Source organism: Ambystoma mexicanum, chromosome 2q (genome assembly GCF_040938575.1).
Source record: "Ambystoma mexicanum isolate Mex_15411 chromosome 2q, UKY_AmexF1_1, whole genome shotgun sequence".
In the NCBI taxonomy this organism is placed as follows: Eukaryota; Metazoa; Chordata; class Amphibia; order Caudata; family Ambystomatidae; genus Ambystoma; species Ambystoma mexicanum.
In genome coordinates this window covers 826,016,634-826,038,106 of record NC_090924.1, presented here as the reverse complement: position 1 = coordinate 826,038,106, position 21,473 = coordinate 826,016,634, and the positions used below count along the sequence as shown (strand labels likewise).

At 42.2% G+C, this 21,473-nt stretch overlaps 1 protein-coding gene across 8 annotated transcripts in view; it reads right to left on the bottom strand.

Moving 5' to 3' along the window:
• The window catches only part of PARD3 (par-3 family cell polarity regulator), a 2,149,932-nt gene that overhangs the window by 354,806 nt on the left and 1,773,653 nt on the right, over positions 1-21,473 (bottom strand). For 6 of the 8 annotated variants that reach the window (XM_069648046.1, XM_069648047.1, XM_069648041.1 and 3 more), the window contains one exon: positions 20,313-20,570. The exons of the other annotated variants lie outside the window; for them this stretch is intronic. In XM_069648046.1, coding sequence (XP_069504147.1) covers positions 20,313-20,570 — 258 coding nt within the window. The remainder of the gene's footprint in view (positions 1-20,312; positions 20,571-21,473) is intronic. 8 annotated transcript variants of the gene reach the window in all.

Here is a 21,473-nt window from a genome sequence, read left to right as displayed (position 1 = left end):
GTGTCAATCACTGCACCCTGATCAATCGACTTTGTGAGAACCTGGGCATCATGGATCAGGCTCTGGCGTGGCTGACCAACTTCTGCTTGGAATGACCCTCCGAGGTCCAACTTGGGTCCTTTCTCTCCACCACCACCCTCTCTATGTGTGGTGTCCCCCAGGGTGCTATCCTCTCACTCTGACTCTTCAATTTCTATCTGGCTTCTTTGGCCCACCTGATCTCCACCTTCTCCTCCAACTTTCAGTGTTATGCGGATGACACTAAGCTCTCTTTCAGGCTTCCCTCAGCCACCTCTCCTCCCACACTCATTCCTGACTGCCTATCCACGATTCAGTATTGGTGCTCCTCCAACAATTTCTGCCTTAATGTCAGTAAGACAGAGATCCTTCTCATTGCGGCTCCTGCTTTCACACTCTCACTCTGGCTGCCCTCCCTGGGCCCTCTACCCTCACCTTCCTGTGAGGCAAAAAACCATGGTATTATCTTTGACTCCACTGTCTCCTACTCTCCTCAAATCACGGACATTGCCAAGAAGTCCCATTTCCAACTGCACCTCCTCAGAGGTATTCTACCTTTTCTCACTTTACCCCAGAAGCTTACTATCTCCAAAGCTCTGGTTCTCTCCAGGCTGAACTACTGTGACAGCCTCTTTCTCAAACTGCCTGCCTCTACTCTGTGCCCTATGCAACTAATCCAGAACAGGACTATGAAACTTATCCTTTGCCTCAAGCCCAGGCGCTGTATCGGCCCAGCCCGGAAATCTCCCCACTTGCTCCCGATGGCTGCAAGGATTAAGTTCAAGACCCTCACATCGTCCACAAGGCTTTCTGGGGCAGAGCCTGTACTACATCCAACTCTCTCTGCCCAAGTTCCTTCCTTCTCAAGTCCTTCGCTCAGCTTCCCCCAACTCTCTAAGGGTCAGACGCTTCTCCAGACAGAGTGAGGGGTGGGGAGTCTCTCTCCTCTGCAGGTGCCTCCTTCTGGAACAGTGTCCCTGCCACTATCAGACTTGAGCTGGACCCCCTGAAGTTCTGGAAACAGTTCAAGACCCTCTTTTTCTCCTCTACCTTCTCTCTCTCACTCCCCAGCTAAACGTCATGTCTGTTGCGCCGAATGGTTGCTTGGTACCCTCATTGTCTCACTGGGTACCAGGCTCCTCCAAGACCAGTCCTCCCTGCACTGCTGCATGTCCTACTGCACACCTAGGGGCTGTAACTGTAAGCTCTACAGCCCCCCTGCCAACTTGCACTTACCCAGAGGCATGCTGCCGTGGTTGCACTTACCCAGAGCCTTACAGGCCCAGATCGCACTTCCCCCTACCCTCTCCCTCATGCTTCCCCCACTTCCCTCCTCCTGCACCTCTCGTTCTCGGACTTGCATGATCTGAATGTCACAAGGCCTATTAAGATCGTGTGCCTTTTTCCCTCCGTCTTCCCTCCCTTTTTTTGTGGCACCTAGAAACACTTGTGTACAGGCACGTTATAAATGCAATATCATATCAAAGCACAGAGGAAAGCCCTGTCAGGAGAGCATACCAAGCAGTTTCAAGTCGGACAAAGCGTAAAGCAAATCACATGAAGGAATCCTGATAAGAATACATCAGGAATAGCCAAAGGCGTATTGAAATCATACTAAAAAAGGAGAAGAAAACTGGCAGGAGAGTATAACAGGTATCGTACCAAAATTAAGACTAATAGCCAAGTTGTTTTGCATAGCAGTTGTTTTGCTGACCAAATGAAACCCAAGGAAAACTCATATTTAAATGTTTAGAATACAGCAAAGAGAAATCCATGGGAGGGAAGTCATCCTGTGGAACTTTGAACTGTATCCATCTGGATCATTTGTGTTGGGGGTTACGCCTTTTCCTTTTTGAACATTTGTGCACTTTTCAAGGCCAAAACGAATTCCCCTTTCCACCAGCGTTAATTTATAGTGAGAGAAGGCCAGGACAGATTTTCGGATACAGGACATTTTTGCTTTGGACATCTTGAAATTGGACAGACCCTTTATTTTTGATTTAAGCAGGGAAATACCTCCTAGAAAAGGGCTAGTGAGGCATTTTCCAACCCCCTATTGTTCCAATAAAGGTTTATGGCCAAAACCATGAGATCTCTGTGTCCATGTCTCATTCTTGGCTCCTCGCAATAGATGTTAAAAAAATGTAATGTCTGTCTCTGCTTAACCGGTCAATTGTGACAGATCTACTTTGCCTATTATGCTATTGGTTCATTCTCTTCATTCAGCATTGGTTTCATTCTCTCAAATTGCTCTATACACATACATGGGAACCACATGTTTCTCGCCTATGCTTGACCCATGTTAGCAACATGTTTCCTATTGCTCCGGCTGATAGTTGGTCATGCCCTTTAGGGACTTCTCTGGCCGTAAATCACCATGCATAGGCAATACACAGCACATTACAAGCAAACCCTTCAGAAATTATTTTGATTACTAATGCTTAATATTGGTGTCGTCAGCTCTGCTACTAGAATGGACTTTATCATGAAGGTTTGTACTCTACTATGTAATGCAATGCCAGACCAAAGTCTTCCTTTAGTGTGCCCCAGACTTCACAAATACTACATAGCATAACCAAGCCAAAATCAATATAAAACATTACATCAAATGAAATAAGAATCAAAAATGAATACTTTGAGCCTAGGGCCAGATAGATATATTAGAACACGGGAAGAGGCTTAATATGACCCTGCCTCCCTGCTATCAAACGTTGTGAAATACCAGAACACCGGTACAGAAATGGATATTGCAAGAGTGATAACGTCTGAAGTAAATTAGAACTTGGACAGTACTCACCAGTTAATAATCTCCCTCCTCCCAGTGAAAAGAATGAGAACGTGGAGCAATGAAAATTGGAATTTATTTCTGGGAAAGAAACGCACATGGACCACACAAAGGGTTGATAACTTAATACCATATTCAAAGGTGTCTGTTTGTACACCGGTACTGAGATTTCTAGGTGGAGGACTGTAGATTTCTACTTGCATGTTATTCACATAAAAACATTTTATGATAAACAACAATTCAACTTTAAAGCGCTGTGCAGCCCATGAGATTTGATTAATGGAGCTAAGAGTCAGACCCTGTTTCTCAAGGAAATCTCCTTTATATGTCCTGTCTTCCCTGTGCCACCCACCGCTCGGTTCAGTCTCAAAGTAGCTGATGGCGAGCACAGCAATCACCAGAGCAGTTTTGTCCGGTAATGTACCCAATCACCCAAAGGCTGCAAGTACCAATCACTTACTGCTCTTAACAATCAGTGGCAGATTGCACTACCTAAAATAATAAAAAAATAAATATCCGAAACAGGCAACCAAGATCTTTCTCTTCCCAGGACAGCAATCAAGGAATCAACATCGTTCAAATGCGATATAAGCTTCCTGGGAGGCAATGTGTTCCTCTCAACAGGAAGTTCATGCTATCAATGCTGTTATTTCTGTGCTTGTGAAACTTCTTAAGTATGGTTTCATGTTCAATACAACCCACTGAGTTTCCATAAAGTACAGTTTCTTAATGGCAAACATGTAGGTCATGAGAACATCTGATAATCAATGAAAGAGGGTAAACCTCCTCGGACAACCTTAATGTTTGTAGCGACAGTCCTCCATCATACGCCACACACAGATGTTACCAATTTGTTTAAGGTTCCTGTGTCATGCTGCTAGAGAGCACATTTATCTAATATAGTCAGGTGTGCCATTGGGCCCATCTGTCGACAGCTTCCCGAATTGCCATGCAAGCCGGCTTTTATTCACACTAGGTACAAGTTGTTCTGATTGGAGTCAAATGTTGAGGGTTGTTGAATCGATTGTATTAGGTGGTGTGCTTAGTAACCAGAGCTAGTGGGATTGACTTATGTTATGAATTAATAAAAAGACATGGCAGGAAAGATATGCTCGACTGTCCATGCGCTTACAGTGGTTGAAAGCGTGCACGCCCATCAACGAGAAGGAGCTGTTCGAATGTTTACTTTCGAGGAACAGAACATGGAGAAGATTACATACCTACTGTAGGTAGATTTAGAGCTAATGTGACTTTTATTTAGGACACAGAATGGACAGTGTGCAGATGCCCTGGTTTGGGGATTTGAATAATAGTGACTTGGATATAACTGCACTGCCTACAGCCTCAATGCTCTTACTAGGAAACAGAGAGTTGTTATTGAATGGATTATTTTACTCCAGAAGGACTGAGTGGTTGGTTCAATGCTCCCGCTTGGCACTTGCAGAACCAATCCTTTGCAGAATACCTTGGGTTCTGGACACACTGTTAGGATGTTCAATCGACATGTGATAATGCTTGCTACTCCACCACCATTGTGTCGGCCTCCAGCAGGAGCAAAGCCCTCTTTGAAGTAGTAAAGCATTGTACCAAACCCTCACCCCACCCGAGGTACCATCAACTCAGGACAAATGTGATGGAATCAACACATTTTCTATTGAACAAATAGACTAAATCCAAGAGGCCATCGAATCAACCTCTCGCTGCATTAGCATTACCTGCAGCCACACTCCCCCACTGGATCGAAGTCTCTCTCTCCTCTCTCTCTCTCTCTCTCTCTCTCTCTCTCTCTCTCTCCACTCCTCTGCATCATGAATGCCTCCATCACAGAAGGATCATTCCCAGGCACCATCAAACCCGCTCTCATATGACTTTTCTGAAAAAAACAACCCTAGATCCAGATGATCTAACCAACTACCAGCCTATTACGAACATCCAGTTTATTGGCAAAATCTTGGAAAAAGTACTTGCTACACAACCACTCGAAAGAATCGAACCACTCCACCTCCTGAATTGACTATCAGTCAGGGTTCTGTCCCACGTGTAGCATCAATCAGCCGCCATGCAGGTGGTGGATGCTGCCCTCCAAATCATAGATAACAGCGACTCATGCCTCCTCGTCCTTGACCTCTCAGCTGCCTTGACCCCATCGACCACCACATCCTTCTCTCCCTCCCTGCTGACAGGGTGGGACTCTCTGGCACTGTCCTGAATTGGCGTACCTTCTACCTCTCAGGCAGACACCAGGCTGTTCAAAAATACTTGTTGCATTCTAACTAACTCCAGGTCTCCTGCGGAGTCCGCCAAGGCTCCATCCTCTTACCAATCCTTTTAAACCCTTACATGGAGCCTTCCACCAATACAGGGTTTAATGCTCAGTTGTACATGAGAGTAAATAGCGTGCAGGACATCAACTCTGCAATTGCCTAGTCATCATCCAGTGTTGGATGTTAACTGCCTACCTCAACCTAAACTCATCCAAGTCTGAATTTGTCCTCATCGGTCCACCCACTAAAAAACAAAAACTGTCCAACAATGGCTCAATGATATGCACCTAGAAGGATTTGGGCACAACTTGCAGATTCAACACAATCCGTAGCCTGCACGATTGACAGCAGCCAGTCCTTCCAGAAAACATTGCCAAGAAGGCCCAAATAGCCTGGCTCAGAATCTCTACCCATCGAGAAATCAAACCCTTCATCCCGCTACAGGACTTCCAGACCGTAATGCAGGCCCTTGTGTTCTCGCACATCGAAGGGGAAATGGTCTCACAGGGCTCCCAGCTGCTCACTTGGCTCCCCTAAAAGCAGTCCACCACGTTGCAGTATGTCTTATTACAGGAGCATGGAAATGTGACCAAAATACTTCTATCCTACGCAAACTACATTGGCTTCCACTCCAAGCCAGGGTACTGTTCAAGACTCCATGTGTCATCTACAAAGCAGTCACGGATAGCACACCAGTTTACCTTGTGGCTAAGCTCCACATATCTGGTGGCACACTTTCCTTGTGTAGCAAACTGACCAACCCGCTTGAATCAACTTTGTCTGCAAAGAGAGGACTCAAAAACAATCCTTCTCTTGACATGCACTCATCGGTCTGAAACTCGATCCCGGTGTTGGCTCCGAATGCCCCCACAATTCTCCAATCACGCAAATCTCTCAAATCATGGCCCTTTCAACACCTGACCCAGGACCAATTGAAATGGATGCGCATACTGACGCACAGGCCTCACAGTACCAAATGCTGGCTACCCACACTTTGTAGAGCACTCTGCTGATCTTGAACTAGGTCCATGCTTTATACTAAAAATATTTTTTAAAAACATGTGACATCATCTGAAAGAAAGGCTGCAGAGCCATTGGCACACCAATGACAGCAACACTTTTTCTTCATTCCAGAGGCGGCCTCATCATCTTCCTTCTCGACTAAGTAAGATTTTCCTCTAGATGCAAAAAAACTATCAGAAGCAGAATCAATAGAAATGGAGGTTATAATTTTGAGTCTCGAAACAGGGAACTCATACATACCACTTCACCCATGTTATACGGAAAACATTAAATGTGATTTGAAATGTATTAAGCTACACAGAGAACTTAAAATGGAGACTTCAAATGGTCTGTTATGGCAGATATGGGTGTAAAGTCTTCTACATTAACCTTTGGGGGTCTGGGTGGAAATATCACCATCGACTTTATAGTACATATTAATTCCACTTGTAGACCTTCCAAGCAAAGAATTCTGAAAATAGTTGCGATATTTATTGCAAGTGGAAAACTACAATCATGATCAAGAGTTGAGTGGGAAGAGCTCAAGTTCCAAGTGGTCATGCATGACAACGCTATCCTGTCCTGTATTTGGTTGGGTGTGTTTTCACTTAATTTGAACTGCTCAAATGTATTATACTAAAATGTGTCAACATTTTTAGATCACCAAAATGAGAGCTGGGCCCCACGCATCCCGCCCACTCCCTTGCTATCTCCCCATTTAAAATTGGCTGACCCTAGCCCTCAAAAAACAGTAGAAAATGCAGCAAATGGACATTCGACCAGTTCAAGTTTGACAAAAACACATTAACACTATGTTTTTCCATTTGGATTCTGGGGCTCCTTTTCCCATATGAAATGTAGGTAGACTATTTGTTTATGAATTCCAAGCAAAAACAAGACTATGGCCTTCTCGCGCATGACCACGGAAACCGCTCTGAGCAGGACATCAATAATTGCAGCACAAGTATATTAAATGATGTTGAGGAGAAAACAATTAAAGAGCCAGTGGGCCAGCCGTGCATTTACTGAAGGGATGTGTTACCTTATTGGTATTTTGCCACTATTATTCTTTATTCTATGCCCTTTACAGCCCCATTTCTTTTGTGTATCATAGGATTCCCCTATTCAGAATCAGGGAATGTGGGTTTAGCCAAAAGCCTGAGGAAAATATTTACCATGTCTGTGTGATGCAGTCATTTTAATAAAGTTGAATGGTCAAAAGGATTGTGGGGAGGAGGATGAAACAGGAGAATATTTGAAGAATAAAAAGTGTAGAAAATGCACTAACAAATGTGGGGTGAATACATCCATTTGCTTCTGCTTCATACGTCTGGGTACAACACGAGGAAAAGGGCTACTAAGCATGTGTGGGGAAAGCAGAGGAGAAGTTTTGTCCCAAATTCTAATTAAAGATTAAGAGGTCAATTACTTTAAAGCATCATAGCTTTATCAATCGGGGATGTGGGGGAATCCTCACCCCCCTGCTCAGAGTATATAGAAGAAAAACGAAATCAGTTTGTCAATTACCTGAACGATAATCATTGCAGCCTTTCTCTAACATGCAACAGACATCGATTTCTAGACACAAATATAAATATATGTATATATATAAAAACATGAAAATAGACACATCTATCAAGAAAACCAGCAGAAGTTAACTCCATTTTGCACACAAACAATTATCATCAGCAAACCACTATCAATAATATAGCCACAGGAGAATACAAAAAGACCACAGTAGACATTACCAAACGATTCAAAGACATACATAAGATAGTATGGTAATACATAAATCAATAGAAAAAGCAAATGCGAAAATCTGTGATGAATTGATAACCCAATAACAGATGTAAACAAGAAAGAAAATACAAAAGAATTCAGACAAGGTCAAATTCATCACCCAATGTTGCTCAGACAATTGCATCATTCGTACAATTCTTAGAAAACATTGGCACGTAATACAAGCAAAGTAAGTCCGAAACACATGCACCAAGTTGATAACAAAACCAAATGTTGGTTTAATCAAGACATACACAGTTTTTCAAGTCTGGAACTTGTAAAACATGCAATTACCCCATGGACAATATGTCTAAAGTAACAATCAATTCTTTTGATATCAAGATCAAACAATTTCTCAATGGCAAGAGTATGTTTGTTATTTATGTGATTATATACGTATGGGGACAACATTACATAGGTAGCATTAAAAGAGAATTGAAGATAGGAATCACAGAACACTTATAAACAAAGAAAAATGCAGACGTCAAATACCCACTGGCAGCACACTGGCAGAAAGATCCTCAAATGGCTAACATAGGTGAAATCCACTTGGTAGGAATTCAAACAATTCATCAACCCATGAGAGGAGGAAACAAAGAACCCCTACTAAGACCCCAGGAGGCTAAATGTATTTTCCAAACAATGTAACATTTAGACTAAATGATTCTTATGAATTGTGTCTTTCTATGACATTAGACACTAACACAAGGAGTGCTTATCAATCAAAGATGCACACTAAGAGTGAATGCAAAGTGTAGAAATTGCTCATCATGTACAGCCAATTGGACTATCAACATAATGTTTAAATGATGGACAACAAGGAGTACCTTTCTTACAATATTTGTTTTCATAATTACTTTTACTATAATGTACTGACTCCATGGGGGTGAATCAGAATACATGTGTTATTTACTAGACGTATTAAATCATCATCCAGGGTGCTGGATGCTCAAACTACCAAGACTGTTGAGGCTTTCAATTTCTCAAATATCTTTTAGATTCACTGGGCTTTTTGAAGGGTAACAGCCTTCAACACAATTAACTATCATAATTAGTTAACATTTATCTTAGGTTAAGGATCATAGTCATTACAAGAAGCATAACCGTAAACAAATAATATTCTTCATAACAACTTCTGTGATGACCTCATCATATCAATCACATCACATACCATATTTACAAAATGGTGGATAGATGCAAAAACCAAACGGCACATATTCAGGAGACATCCAAATGTGGAACAAATCAGTTCTACACCAGTAAGTGAAGCAAACCATATAGCAGGGCACGTCCTAACCTTTTGTCCCAGTAAACTAACTCTGTTATGAGTTTCTAGCTGAACAAAACCTATTTTAACCTCACTCATATGTAACAGCCCTTTACTTCTAATGCCAAGTGTGTAATGAAGTATATTAATACTTCATTACACTCACAAGACCAATACCTCACAAGACCTTCAACATAGGATTGAAAACCTGAGTAAAACCTCATCACTATCATATACCAATAGTGAAGAGATAACACGCATTGGCATTTGATTAGTATAATTGGTTTCATATTATTTTAGATAAAAACAATGATCAACCGTGAATGATATCTAGCGCGTAGCTCTGAAGTTGACCTAACATTCATTCTGGTTATTTAAATGCCACTACCCAAAAATGAGGATAAGCCACCTTTAACCAAATATCAAAGAAAATGTTCTTACAACACATAGTGCCACTCAAAATATTAGCCTAGACGGGTTTCTTTTTTTACTTACGGCTTTCACTTTTCAGTAGAAATAACCAGATTTCAAACCAGAGCGGTTGAGTATCGCAAATTATGAGAGCACAATAAATTACATGGGTAACTAAGCTGAACCTTGATACTGTATCAGTAAAACAAAATCCACAGGTATGAATTTGATGATATTTTTATCTTTTAGACATGACGCTGAATTTATTTCCCAAGCCAAATGAATGACAACGACCCCTTAATCCATCCCATAGAAAGAAGCAAGTCAGGAGAAATTGAAATTTAATAAGTATTCATGCATCAAACAAATTTTAATGCAATCACAGCCAACAAGAATACATAGAAACAATCTCACGCCACAAATGTCTCCATTACTCATTCAGAAATCAATTAAAATCTACTTGGGTTGAATTGTTTCATCAAACTGTACAATGTAAATGAGAACATAATGAACTAGAATTAATGTACAGTTGAAGCTTAGATGAAACGCAGGTTAACCTCACCAGATCAATTTGTATGGAAAAACTAAACAGAACAAGTTATTTGATAATACATTTTGTGTTTTTTACCTGTCTGTACTAACTAGCACAAACAATTGTTAGGTTTTCTTTACTTTTCCTCTCATCCATCCACTTCCTTCAGTTTTGTTCATTTTTGATTTTTTGACCATTGGTTGGGTCGATAATTATTAAGGTAAGATTAAGTGGCTGCAGTTTAACAAAAATTGCCAAACTTCATGTATCAAAACCAAATTGGCACTTGCTTTCTGAATTGTTACATGATAAGCAGTACAACAGTTTTCAGGCCCTAAGGAAGCTCATTGGTTGAGTGAAGTAGGTGTTGGCCAATTCACCAAGTTCTATCAAACAATTATTCTATGTGTACTGAATGTAATCCTAGTTTACGCATCTTTCTTGAATTGTTCTAGTAAACCATTTTGAGTTCTTCCTTTGAATAGATTTTTCACAAATGTATTTTGATCAGCCAAAAATCTAAACTAAACTTTAGCGCGGTATGCCACAAATTAACTGTTTGTTCATTTTCTGGTTCATACACACACCAAGGCTATAGGTGTTTCACTTTGTGACAACCCCACAGAAATAACGTTATAAGGAAGTTATACTAGTGACAGGTCAAATGCTTTATTCTACCCCCTTGTCCTAAGGTCAAGGTCACCTACATAGCAGAGGTGTGCGCCATACCAAGTCCATCTAAAATAACATTATAAATGATGGAAGAATTTAATTGCAGAAAAATTGGCTTCACGCTATGCAAAACTGACCAGCTAAATAAGGAGTAGGGATAACAAATTTCAGCTTCCTTCGCACTGGGAACTGGACAAGCACTGGTTGGAAATGGGCAAGGAATGGCTAAGAACTGTACAACAGGTAAATGCTTTTGTGTTTTTGGACAGTCCCAAATAATTGAGTTCTAAGGGGTTTTGGTGAATGGTCTACTGAAGTTTCTCCTAAAGTTCCTCCTTAACCACATCTAGTGGTGCTTACAAAGAAGCCAAGTGTCATCACAGATTGGACCTTGAAACCTTACCAGGGGTCAGTTTATATATATGTATCTGTTTTATTTTATAATGTGCAATATACAAGAAAATTCAGAGCACAAAAGAAAATAAATTACTTTGTGAACAGCATATTCCAACCATAATACATAACAGCATTTAACAATTTCACAATATAGAATAAGAGCAGTGATAAGAAATGAAGGTAGACAAAGCACTTCATCAGAACTGACTGTGTCAGGAGTGCCTTCCTAAACATAAGAAGGTTTAACCTTCTCCTGATTCTCAGTTGATTTAGTTATAGTCAGAATTCCAGTGTGTGGTTCTTCCAAAGGCCTGGGCCTGTGATGGAAAGACTGCTCTTCCAGACTCTGTTAGGGGTCAACTTGTCAGTAGCACTGGACCATATGGTTCCATTTAGTCCACATTTGGTGATGTTATATAGGAATGATTGCAGGTCTTTAGTACAATATAATATCGAAAGCATCTTTAATGCTGTCGTCATGTGCGCCTCATACCTGGTAAACCACCTCACCCAGCCATTAGCTAGAAACCCCTTCATGCTCTGAGATCTCATGATTGCTAAGGGAATGTCCGGTATTTCGCTCCTAAACGTAGAGGAGCAGCTGAATGCCTCTGCAGGAAGTCCCGCCCCCATTCTTCCTATATGTTGGAAACCGGAAATCACGAAATGGTGGCAATTCCACGGAGAGTCTTCGAGAAAAGGTATCCATTAAGAAGACCCTACATGAAGTACCCCCGTAGAGATGACAATCTCTTGTAAGAGATACCCAAAGGAATATGAAGATGAGAGAAAAAGAGGCTGGCGACGTCTCGAGAAGCAAGTGTGATGCACTGAGAAGAGTGGTCGAAGAAGATTCATAGACCTTAAGGAATCTGATGACAAAGTAAAGAATTGAGTAAACTTTCATATGCAAAGTGAAGATTGCACGTGTGAAGAGCACTGCAGAAAATGTAAGCCATTTAATAACTGTACCAATGCAGAAAAGCAAGTAGACAAAGTAATCATAGAAGCTGGCTATATGTAGCAAATAGACCGCAGGGGGTACCACCATTATATAGAATCTGGACTTCGGTGTCACAATGTTAGTAAGCTTAAGCCCATGGAGAAGATGGCTGAAAGGTGTGTTGTAGCAAGAAAGCAGCTGGAATCTAGGAAGGACCTAGAAAGTCTGTCTGGCCTGGTGTCAAAGACTGGAGCAGCCAAGAACTGGTTATCTATCCTTGAAGAAGAGTAAATGTGAGAGGCTGAATCATCCCTTGTTAAGGTGCAAAGAAATTACACTAGGAGTGCCAGGTTTTATTCATTTAATATAATTAAAGCTAGAAAATTAGCAGAAATGCGGTCTCCTGTCACGTGGTCTATGGATAGAAACAGAGGTTGGGCATGCAGCTCTAGACTTCGATAGCGTGTGCTCACACTCCCATATATTCCCAGGAGCGAGGATACTTTGCAAGGCCAAGTTCAAAGGCAATCTCCATAGCAGAAGTCTATGAGGGATGTTGGGCTAATTGGGTGGGGAGCCACGGTCAAAGCCACCCACTGACATCTGGGGTACCAGCTTACATGCTGCCAGTGAGGCGTATGTTCCGGAAGGGCACAAGTGTGCCAACCAATTGTAGAAGGCCATATAACGAAGAGCCTTATATTTTGATAGCCACTGATGAGCTGTGTATCAAATAACTGTTGAAGAGGACTTGCACTAGGGGTGGGCAGAAGTTGTCCACCTGACTCTAGAGACCCAATCACAACCTGATCCCTTAGAATACTTAGATGTTATCTTTAAGCCCATCATAACCCCTCGTAGGGTCTTATTTGCCACGTATTAGGACGTCACGTATGATGAGTTATTACTATATAAATGTAACTTTTTATGAAATGCTTCAAGTGAGATTATGTTGTGCCATGTCCGTTAACTTCCCGCTTTAGACAATTTATTTGAAAACAGTAACATGGCTTTGCCTGCTTCCTGAGTTGGTTTAAGATGTATTCTGCATCCCATCTACTGCACGATATGCTTCTAATTTAAGGGCCATAGGTTCACATCCTTTGCGTCATTTCACTGCAGAATCAAGGAAAATGAAGAAAGAACAGACATTGAAAATGTGAAAGGCCCATTTTTTGGGTTTAGAGATTACAAGAAACTTCTCTGAAGTTACTTGGCCGATGAAGCACACAAATTCTGATAGTAGAATATGCTTAAAGTGTTTTGTTAAACAGAAGAAAAGCATTCAACTATTGCATGAAAATTGTCTCAGGATGGCTAAAACAAAGATTCTTGGGATTCTTAGTCCATGAACTCAGTATCAGGAATGAAGGACATCAAATAAAAAGGCATTGAGAAAAATCAAGAAAACGTGGTCTCCTAATCCGCACCCAGGGATATAGTGCCATGCTCACTCTCACTCTCTTCAGTGTAGCACACCCATCGTTTGAGTTTATAGGGTTCTCCACTTCTGCTATACATACCCTCTTTCTGGATTCTGTGGGATGTTTTAACCCACTTCTACTCTGCTATGCTATGCTGCAGCACTGTGTTATGAGGGTGCCAGAAATAGCAAAATGGGTGCAAAACCCTTGTGCGCACCAAAACCCCTGAAAATCGCGCTTTGCAATGCACGAAAAGATGGCTGCCCAATCTGCCACACGTTGTCAGTGGTGGAACAGAGATCTCACTCCTGGAATATGTCACTGGGCTCCACAACATGTGAAAATGGAATACAGAAGGAAAAAGCAGTGTTGCTAAATGAAAACCCCAAATCTTGCTTTAAATCCCTTTTTTCTTTGGTGCTGAAACTGCAGAATGCCGTTACAAAACACCCTCAAACATCCAAAATTATTTCTGGGTGCTACAATTCACTTAGTCTAAGAAATCATTGTGAACTTGCAAGGTCCTGAAAAGCTGAAAGCATAAAGGGATTTCCACAGCAAAAGTGGCCCGACTGTGGATGTAAAAAAAAAACTCTCTGTGCAGCAGAGGGCTGCTGGAATGTCAGCTGTCAGGAGCCTGCCTGATTAAACTTTAAACATGGATAGACCGAAATCAAATGTTTGCAATCTTAGAGGCCCGTTACTGAGAGTAACCTATGTTGTAATTGTTTTGATCCCATAAAATCTTGAATAAGTATTCGAGCTGCTATTTTGAAATCACAAGTTTGTTTTAAGCTAACGAAAAATGCATCAGAATTAACAATTCAATCAAGCCTGGCTAAAAGCTATCAAACTGCAATATCAGGTTTCTCCACAGAAGGATGACCTTCCCCCCCCCCACCAGGAAATCACACACAAGTGGTAATTATAGGGTTTGGAAAGAACTTGGTCTACAGAGGCAAAAGGGAACAATGAACAGCTGCTACTAAGGAAATGCGGGGTGTGAGGACCGTCATAAATGGCCTCTGCCAAGAGCAAACGGGGAGGAGACTGCTTCTGGACTGCAGGGAGACAGAAAGAGGCAGACCCGAACCACCATCTGTGGCTGATCCTTCACAAAGAACATTTTCTTAAAAGACTTCTAATTTGCCAGTGAAAATTGTACAAAATATAAAAATAACAGATTTGTAAATCTAAATTTTGCCTGCAAGTTTCAAGAGGCGGCAAAATCGTGTGACATGTTCTTGAAAGAAAGGGCAAGAAATGTGATTTTACACAAAATGTATTTCTGCTAGAAGTATGAAACTTTATACACTTATGTTTATGTTAAACAGCTCACCACTCAAAAAGACAGACAGATTCACTCACTATCCTGATACTGGCGTAGCACCCTGCTACTGAACTCTACATCTTCATTGCTCCAGACACCAGAAACTTGGGAAAGCAGAAACCCATAGCATAGCTGAACCATTTTCAGCTAGGCCTCAAATTCCAGACCCAGAAACCCACAGACCTAAGGGTAAGCATCAAAATACAGCCGGGATGCGCTGAACTGGTTGCCTGCTGAAAATCAAATTCATCCTAACCAAGAAGGGCAGATCCAATCCGGTCCTGTGCCGTGCTGTGACCAGAGCGCCTTGCTGATTGCAGATCCAATCCGATGTGCCCAGCTGTCTGTCCTAGAACCAGATCCCATTCCCTGACCAGAATCTTGACGGACCAGAATCCTGACGGTTCCGTTTAAAAAACATATCTAATGAGTATCTATAGATAGAACTGTGTCACTAGCACATGTACCTTGCTTAGTTAATCCCTATCTTAAACCCATCCTATCTTGTATTCAGAACATGCACTGTAGGAGTACTGTGTGAATTGTCTCAACCCTCTATCCAATCCCTCCTCTCTTTCTCTGTAATAGTATTGCTAAAACTGTCGCTGCGCTGATCTTTTCCCCATCTGAAGAAGGCGAGTCCTTAGCAGGCAGTCATTCTGATCAAGGGGCTGTGTTCCTGTGGGGCATTCATTTTGTTCATAGTCATCCTCTATTGTAAGAAATCCTTTTGTAATTTTAAAAGTGCATTCCTGTTTCCCATTGTTGCGCCTATCTCGAAAAAATGACCTCCGCTAAAACGTCCATAACTTTCTTAGTGTTTGTGTTTGTGCTAGAAAGAAAATGTCAACTTCTACAGCTTTAAATTGCATCTAAAACCGCATCCCAAATCCATACGGTTCTCCCGTTATCGCGATTATCACAAAGTGAAAAGTTTGCCACGAATAACGTTTTTGGGAAATTCAGACACATGTAAAACAGCTTTTGATTGCTTCAGACTTGAATTTTAAGATATCAAATTGTTTCCTGGTATCAAATCATTGTTGTGTGCAACTATCCAAAGCGGCTCCCATAAGAATTTATACTATTTCAGCAATTCTGACCATATTTGGTGTTTTTGCCCAATCCATTCTAAGATAACTTTAAAAGCCATTCTGACAGCTTGACAGTCAATTCCATTTTTCTCTTGTGTTTGCTGGGAGAAAATGGGATTGGTATTTTGTTTGAATTTTACCATTCCTGAATACCTGCTCTCTCCTATCTCTTTACATTGCCTGTTGGGGGTTGAGGGTTGTGCAGGGGGAATCTCTAACCACAGTGCTATCCGATCTCAACACACACACAAAAGTATTCTTTCTGTGCTGAATTGTTTTGCTCACTATTACTCCTTGTGTATTAAAGATTATCATTGTGTACCCATTAAAGCATAGTGTGGTTAGATTGTAAATACATAAATAAATATTTTAACCTTGCAAACCAGCCTGATTCCTGGTTCAGTGTGACCGGGGGGGGGGTTCCGGGAGAGGAGCGTGAAAGGAGTGGTATATCGTTCAGAATAAAGAACTTTTAGACAAAAATAAATAAGGATTTCAGTTGTGCATTACACGCTAGGCGTTGACTTGTGTGTGTGCTAGATTGAAATCATTTACAATTCAAAGTGTCTCTCTCGGTCCCCCTACTTGACATCCCTCCTTTTTCTTAGGTCTGGGGTATCTCTTTTTGGTTTCACAGGGCTTGCCCCTTCTCACTGGAGCACACCCCTCTTTTGGAGTCCCAGGATCCCCCTCTTCTAGGGTTCAGGGGGTCCTTCTCCACCTGACACAAGTGGGCTCCAGTTTGGGATTATGAAGCACTCTTCTCCCCTTCACTGGAGCCATCCCCTCTCCCTCTTTTGAGGATCAGGGTGACTCCCCCACCCACACTGGAGCAGACCCCACTTTGGGATCATGGTGAGGATGTTCCTCCCATCACTGGAGCACACCCATCTTAGTGTTTCACCTGGCTCCTTTCCCCCCTACTTGAGATATCCCCACTTTTGCGGTTATGGGATGCACTTCCACCCCTTCACTGGCACACTAGGGTTCAGGGTGCTCCTCTCCTCCCTCACGGGACCAGACCCGCCATCTGGAGTTCAGGGGGCTGTTTTGACCCCCTTCAGGAGCACACCCCTCTTCTAGGGTTCATGTGACTCCTCTCCCCCTCACTGGAGCAGACCCCTCTTCTGGGCTCAAGGGGCTACTCTGCAATGGTGCTCTCCGGCTTCCTCAGCAAACTCCTCTCAGCTCCCAGACCAAAAGACACTGTCTGTATTTCTTAGCCTCCATTATACATCCCTCATCATTCTCCCTTCAGCATAGGAACACTTTTGAAATTATTAGATAATCTCATTCTATTCCCAGCCAGGCAAATTAGGTCTTTAAAAGGAGTTCCACCATCTTGGTTTTTTTCAGTTGGTTTCAAGTGCAGAAGCTGGTTGCTAGCTGCTCTGCTCCTGCCTATCCTCCTGGCTGCCCCCTGCAAAGAAGTACATGTTGTGGGTTTCTAATATTTAAAAGGCCATCACAATGGACAGTCAAAGCTCTAGTAAGTTACCACCTGTGCAAAAATAATTGTTCCTCTGGGGCGGTGGATGCAAGTATTTTAATGCTGTGGGTGCAGAGGAGGGAGAAAACTATTCTGCTTCATAAGCACTGCTTCTGTGGGAGGGATTTTGGCATAAATGAGTTATTCCCTTCAAGGATCTGGCCGTTGGACTACAGGGTCTTGCTAGTGTTTCCACATAGCGTATCTTTCTCTGGATCCTTGAAAGACACCTTGGAATCTGCTGCGGATTCTGGCTGTCTAAACCAGATGTAGTCCTGAATACCCTGTTTCTTAGGGACCTGGTAGTTGCTAATTAGTTGCTGCCTCAGGGTGTTTGGGAATAGCTGAGGGTTGGTCCTGTCAATTCTACTGTTGGGCCGACCGGGGAGTGTCAGGACTTTGTCACACAGAATAACTTCAAGTTAATGTACTTTAAAAGTGACTAAGTCAAAGACCCCTCTCACAGATGTTTAAATATCGCAAGAAAATAAGGAAGATTGGAGGAGGCCAAGACAATTGAACAATATGCATTTAGCTTTGATTAACTACATGTTTTGGGCCTAGAACATTTTTTCATGCCCAGCAGGTCCTGAATGTACTGCATCCACCCCAGTGCCTGCTCATGGATCACCTGTCACATACCCTGGAGACTCCCAGGTAGCCAGATGATCATCTGGAAGGAACGCAAGTATAGATGTCTTGGATGCAGTAGCTGCTAACAGTGAAGTTGTTTCCCAAGATGTCACTAGCTGCATGTGTACATGACATTCTCCTCCCAAAACACAATAGGAGTAAGGCAAGGTGCTGCACTTCAAACTAAGGCCAGGACACATGCTGCTATGCACATGTCCCACCATTGGTCATATGAAGAGGAGATGCCCATCCAAGCGGTGCTCGACAACTGGAAGGGGCTAATAGGAGCTTCCACTCCAGGTTATTTTACTCTGCTTCATCTTTGTGTCCTTAACTCCCTTTCTTAATACTTTCACTCTCCTTCCTACTGCCTGTCCTGCCTTGAACTTTTGTACTGGCTTTAACTTTGGTATTCAGGCCTTCTGGCTACTCCACCACCTTCTGTTGTGCACACATCCTCTGGAATTCAATCCCGGAATTGGCTTGGAATGCCCCCACAATTCTCCAATTTCGCAAATCTCTCAAAATGTGACTTTTTCCCCCTTCACCTGACCAAGGACTAATCCCAACAGACACACAGACTGACAAACAGATCGCAGCTCACAGTACTGTGCTACTGTTAAAATATGGCAGCCAAAACACTGGCTACCCACACACTGTACAACGCTCTGCTGCACTCAAGCTAGGTCCATGCTTTAAACAAGAATATAAAATAAATTCCGAGCATCATACCAGCATCAGAATAAAAGGGGGCATTTGTCAGTCAATCCCAAAATATTACAGCTTTCATGATAGCAGAATATGTGGTAAATGCACTTTGTGACTTATAGGGTTCTTTTTTAATCATAATTTAGAAACTTATAAGTATTGAAGTATGCATTATGCTGAGGTGTAGACTGTGCAGACCAAACCGGTCATGATTTGCTGGCTACACCTCTGTAGAAGGCCATCTTATTAAAGATATGGCGCGGATTACAATATTGTTAAGCAATTTCTGGAAATGTATCCTTTTTCATCATGCTGGGAGTGGGGGCTGAGGGGGCTATAGCCCCAGGTCTTTTGCTTGTAGCCCCTGAGCTTCTATCCGGGCTACAACCAAAAGGCTAGCTAGCCCAGACAGTCCTGACATTAGCCTAGACCTGGGTATTTTCCAGACCTGGCAACACCCCTGATCTTTATGCCCCATATTCCCCGTTGTTTCTAACATTGCACTGAAGTAGAGACGAGTCCAAATACATTCTAAAAAAGTTCCCACTAAGTTACTAATCACATACACAAACTTTATAAAAACACAAACTTTCTTGAAACATTCATAAGTTTATTTAAACAAAATGCAGTTTTCCTCATAGAACAAATCGGTTGTTGAAATGTACACTTTCCATGAAAAATAGGGAAAGACAAAGAAACAATTAAAATGATTCAAAACATGCCTACATCTGAAAAACACGAACAAATCACTTTCCCGGTCATGATTTTTCAGATTTACCAGCTGCTTACATTAAATCTGTCTCCAGCAACATGGAGACCATTGAAATACTGCCCCCTCTAGGCCAGCCCGAGGGCCAGCAGTAGCAATGCCCAAGTCCCCAAAGAAATCTTCGCTCAACTGGACAAGAGGGAGGAGCAGTGACTGCTCTTTCCAAGTACCATTGCTTAATAACAAGCTACAAATCCTGACTGGGTATAAAAGGTTAGAGCCTTCTTCCTAAAAAATGGAGAGTATAGATGGGATGCGAATTACAGCTGTGGTTGTCGTCAGGAAGGGAGGGGAGCCTGGGAGAAGATGACACTTTTCCTGTTGCATGTACAAGGCAACTGTTGACAAACATATTCAAAGCCCTTCACTACTGCCTATATCTTTAAGAAACAGAGCTCCAGAATACATTGTGTCACAGAGGCAAAATAAGATAAGGCGACACAAGTATTGCAGCTACGAGGTTACAAATTGTTCCGCAACAGTCTAGAAAAAGGATTATCATAGTACCTCCAATTATTAAATTAACACGTTTTCAATGTTACCATCTGGATATGTATGCCAGCGGGCATATTTTGGAATTTTAGAAATTTAAAAAAAAAAGATGAAGCCATTTAATTCATTAGCAATTTCATCTCTTCAGCTTCGCATTCCATTATCATTGCGCTTAAAAGTCTTCCAGTTAAACCCATTTTCAAAGGCAGTAATGAGATGCACAACAGATTCTGGAGGCAAGACAAGTGGCACAAAAAGAAATCATCTGAAGTTAAAAGCGAATGGATCCAGATGTGGTGCCTACCTGTCTACAGGTGAGGGCTTTGTATTCCGTGGTTTCTTTACTTGGGCGTACAGTGCTTCCATTGTTCTGCCTTCTCTGGGACTTTGAGGCCTGCTGTTCAGAGTCCCTGTGTCGCTGGATGGGGAGGCCTCGTATGCTGAGATCCCAGCGTACATAGGGTCATCGTCGGGCACGTATGTCCGGCTGTAATCTTGGATTTCCGCATAGTCGCGCTCACGGGCTTGCTTTTCACGAAGTTCTCGCGTCTTTGCTTGAATCCTGCAGAATGAAGGCATTGCTGAATCAGTAAGCAGTTCATTTACAGACGTATCGTGTTTTTGTCGTAGAGAACATGCTATTCCTGAAATCGAGTTTACTGTGCATCAAACGGGGAAAGACTTGGATACATGGCTACAGCTTGTATGCAGGGCTTATGGTGTGGTAGCCTGCAAGCAGTTGTGGGCATTAAGATAATTCCATTTTTGATGTTTCATAGGAGGAAGAGCCTACCCACCTCATCTAATCCCTCACACCATCATGCTATGTCACATTTATGCAGAGCCACTCAGGGAGTTAATGGAGGATGATTTAGACGTGGCAATAGGTGGGTAATGTGCACCTCTGCCCATCTGCCCCAGAAGCAAAATATAGGCAACTATTCTCCATGGATCTCAAAATAGAAATGAAGAGCCTTTAATAACAGAGTTTGTTAATCCCATACATCGCCCTTCCGAGTATCAAAATATTTCAATACAATGAATTAAAAAATAAAAACTCATAAGTTAAACAATTGCTCATCAATTCAAATCAAACTAAATCTCAAAAACATAGTAGTTATTTTTACGTTCCCATCTAGTGCAAACTTGACGGACAGCTGTCCGTAGATCCGCCAATAGAGAACTCTGGCTGGGAGGAACTAAGGAAGAAAGGGGACGATCTTTTCTTTGACTATTTAACTATAAGAATGTTCGGCAGGTTCATATTGGTGGTTGTAAAACTACTTCTGCATGGGTCGTCTCAGTAACTTTCTTTCCACAAGGTCACACACATCACTTGAAGAATAATCCTGGCTTGTTCAGAAAGTGAACCTAACTGAGGAATGTGGGGTAAGAAGACAGCCCCAGAGCCACAGAGATGGAGAGGCCATGCTAGGCCCCATTGTGAGAGCTAAGCTGGCTAAGT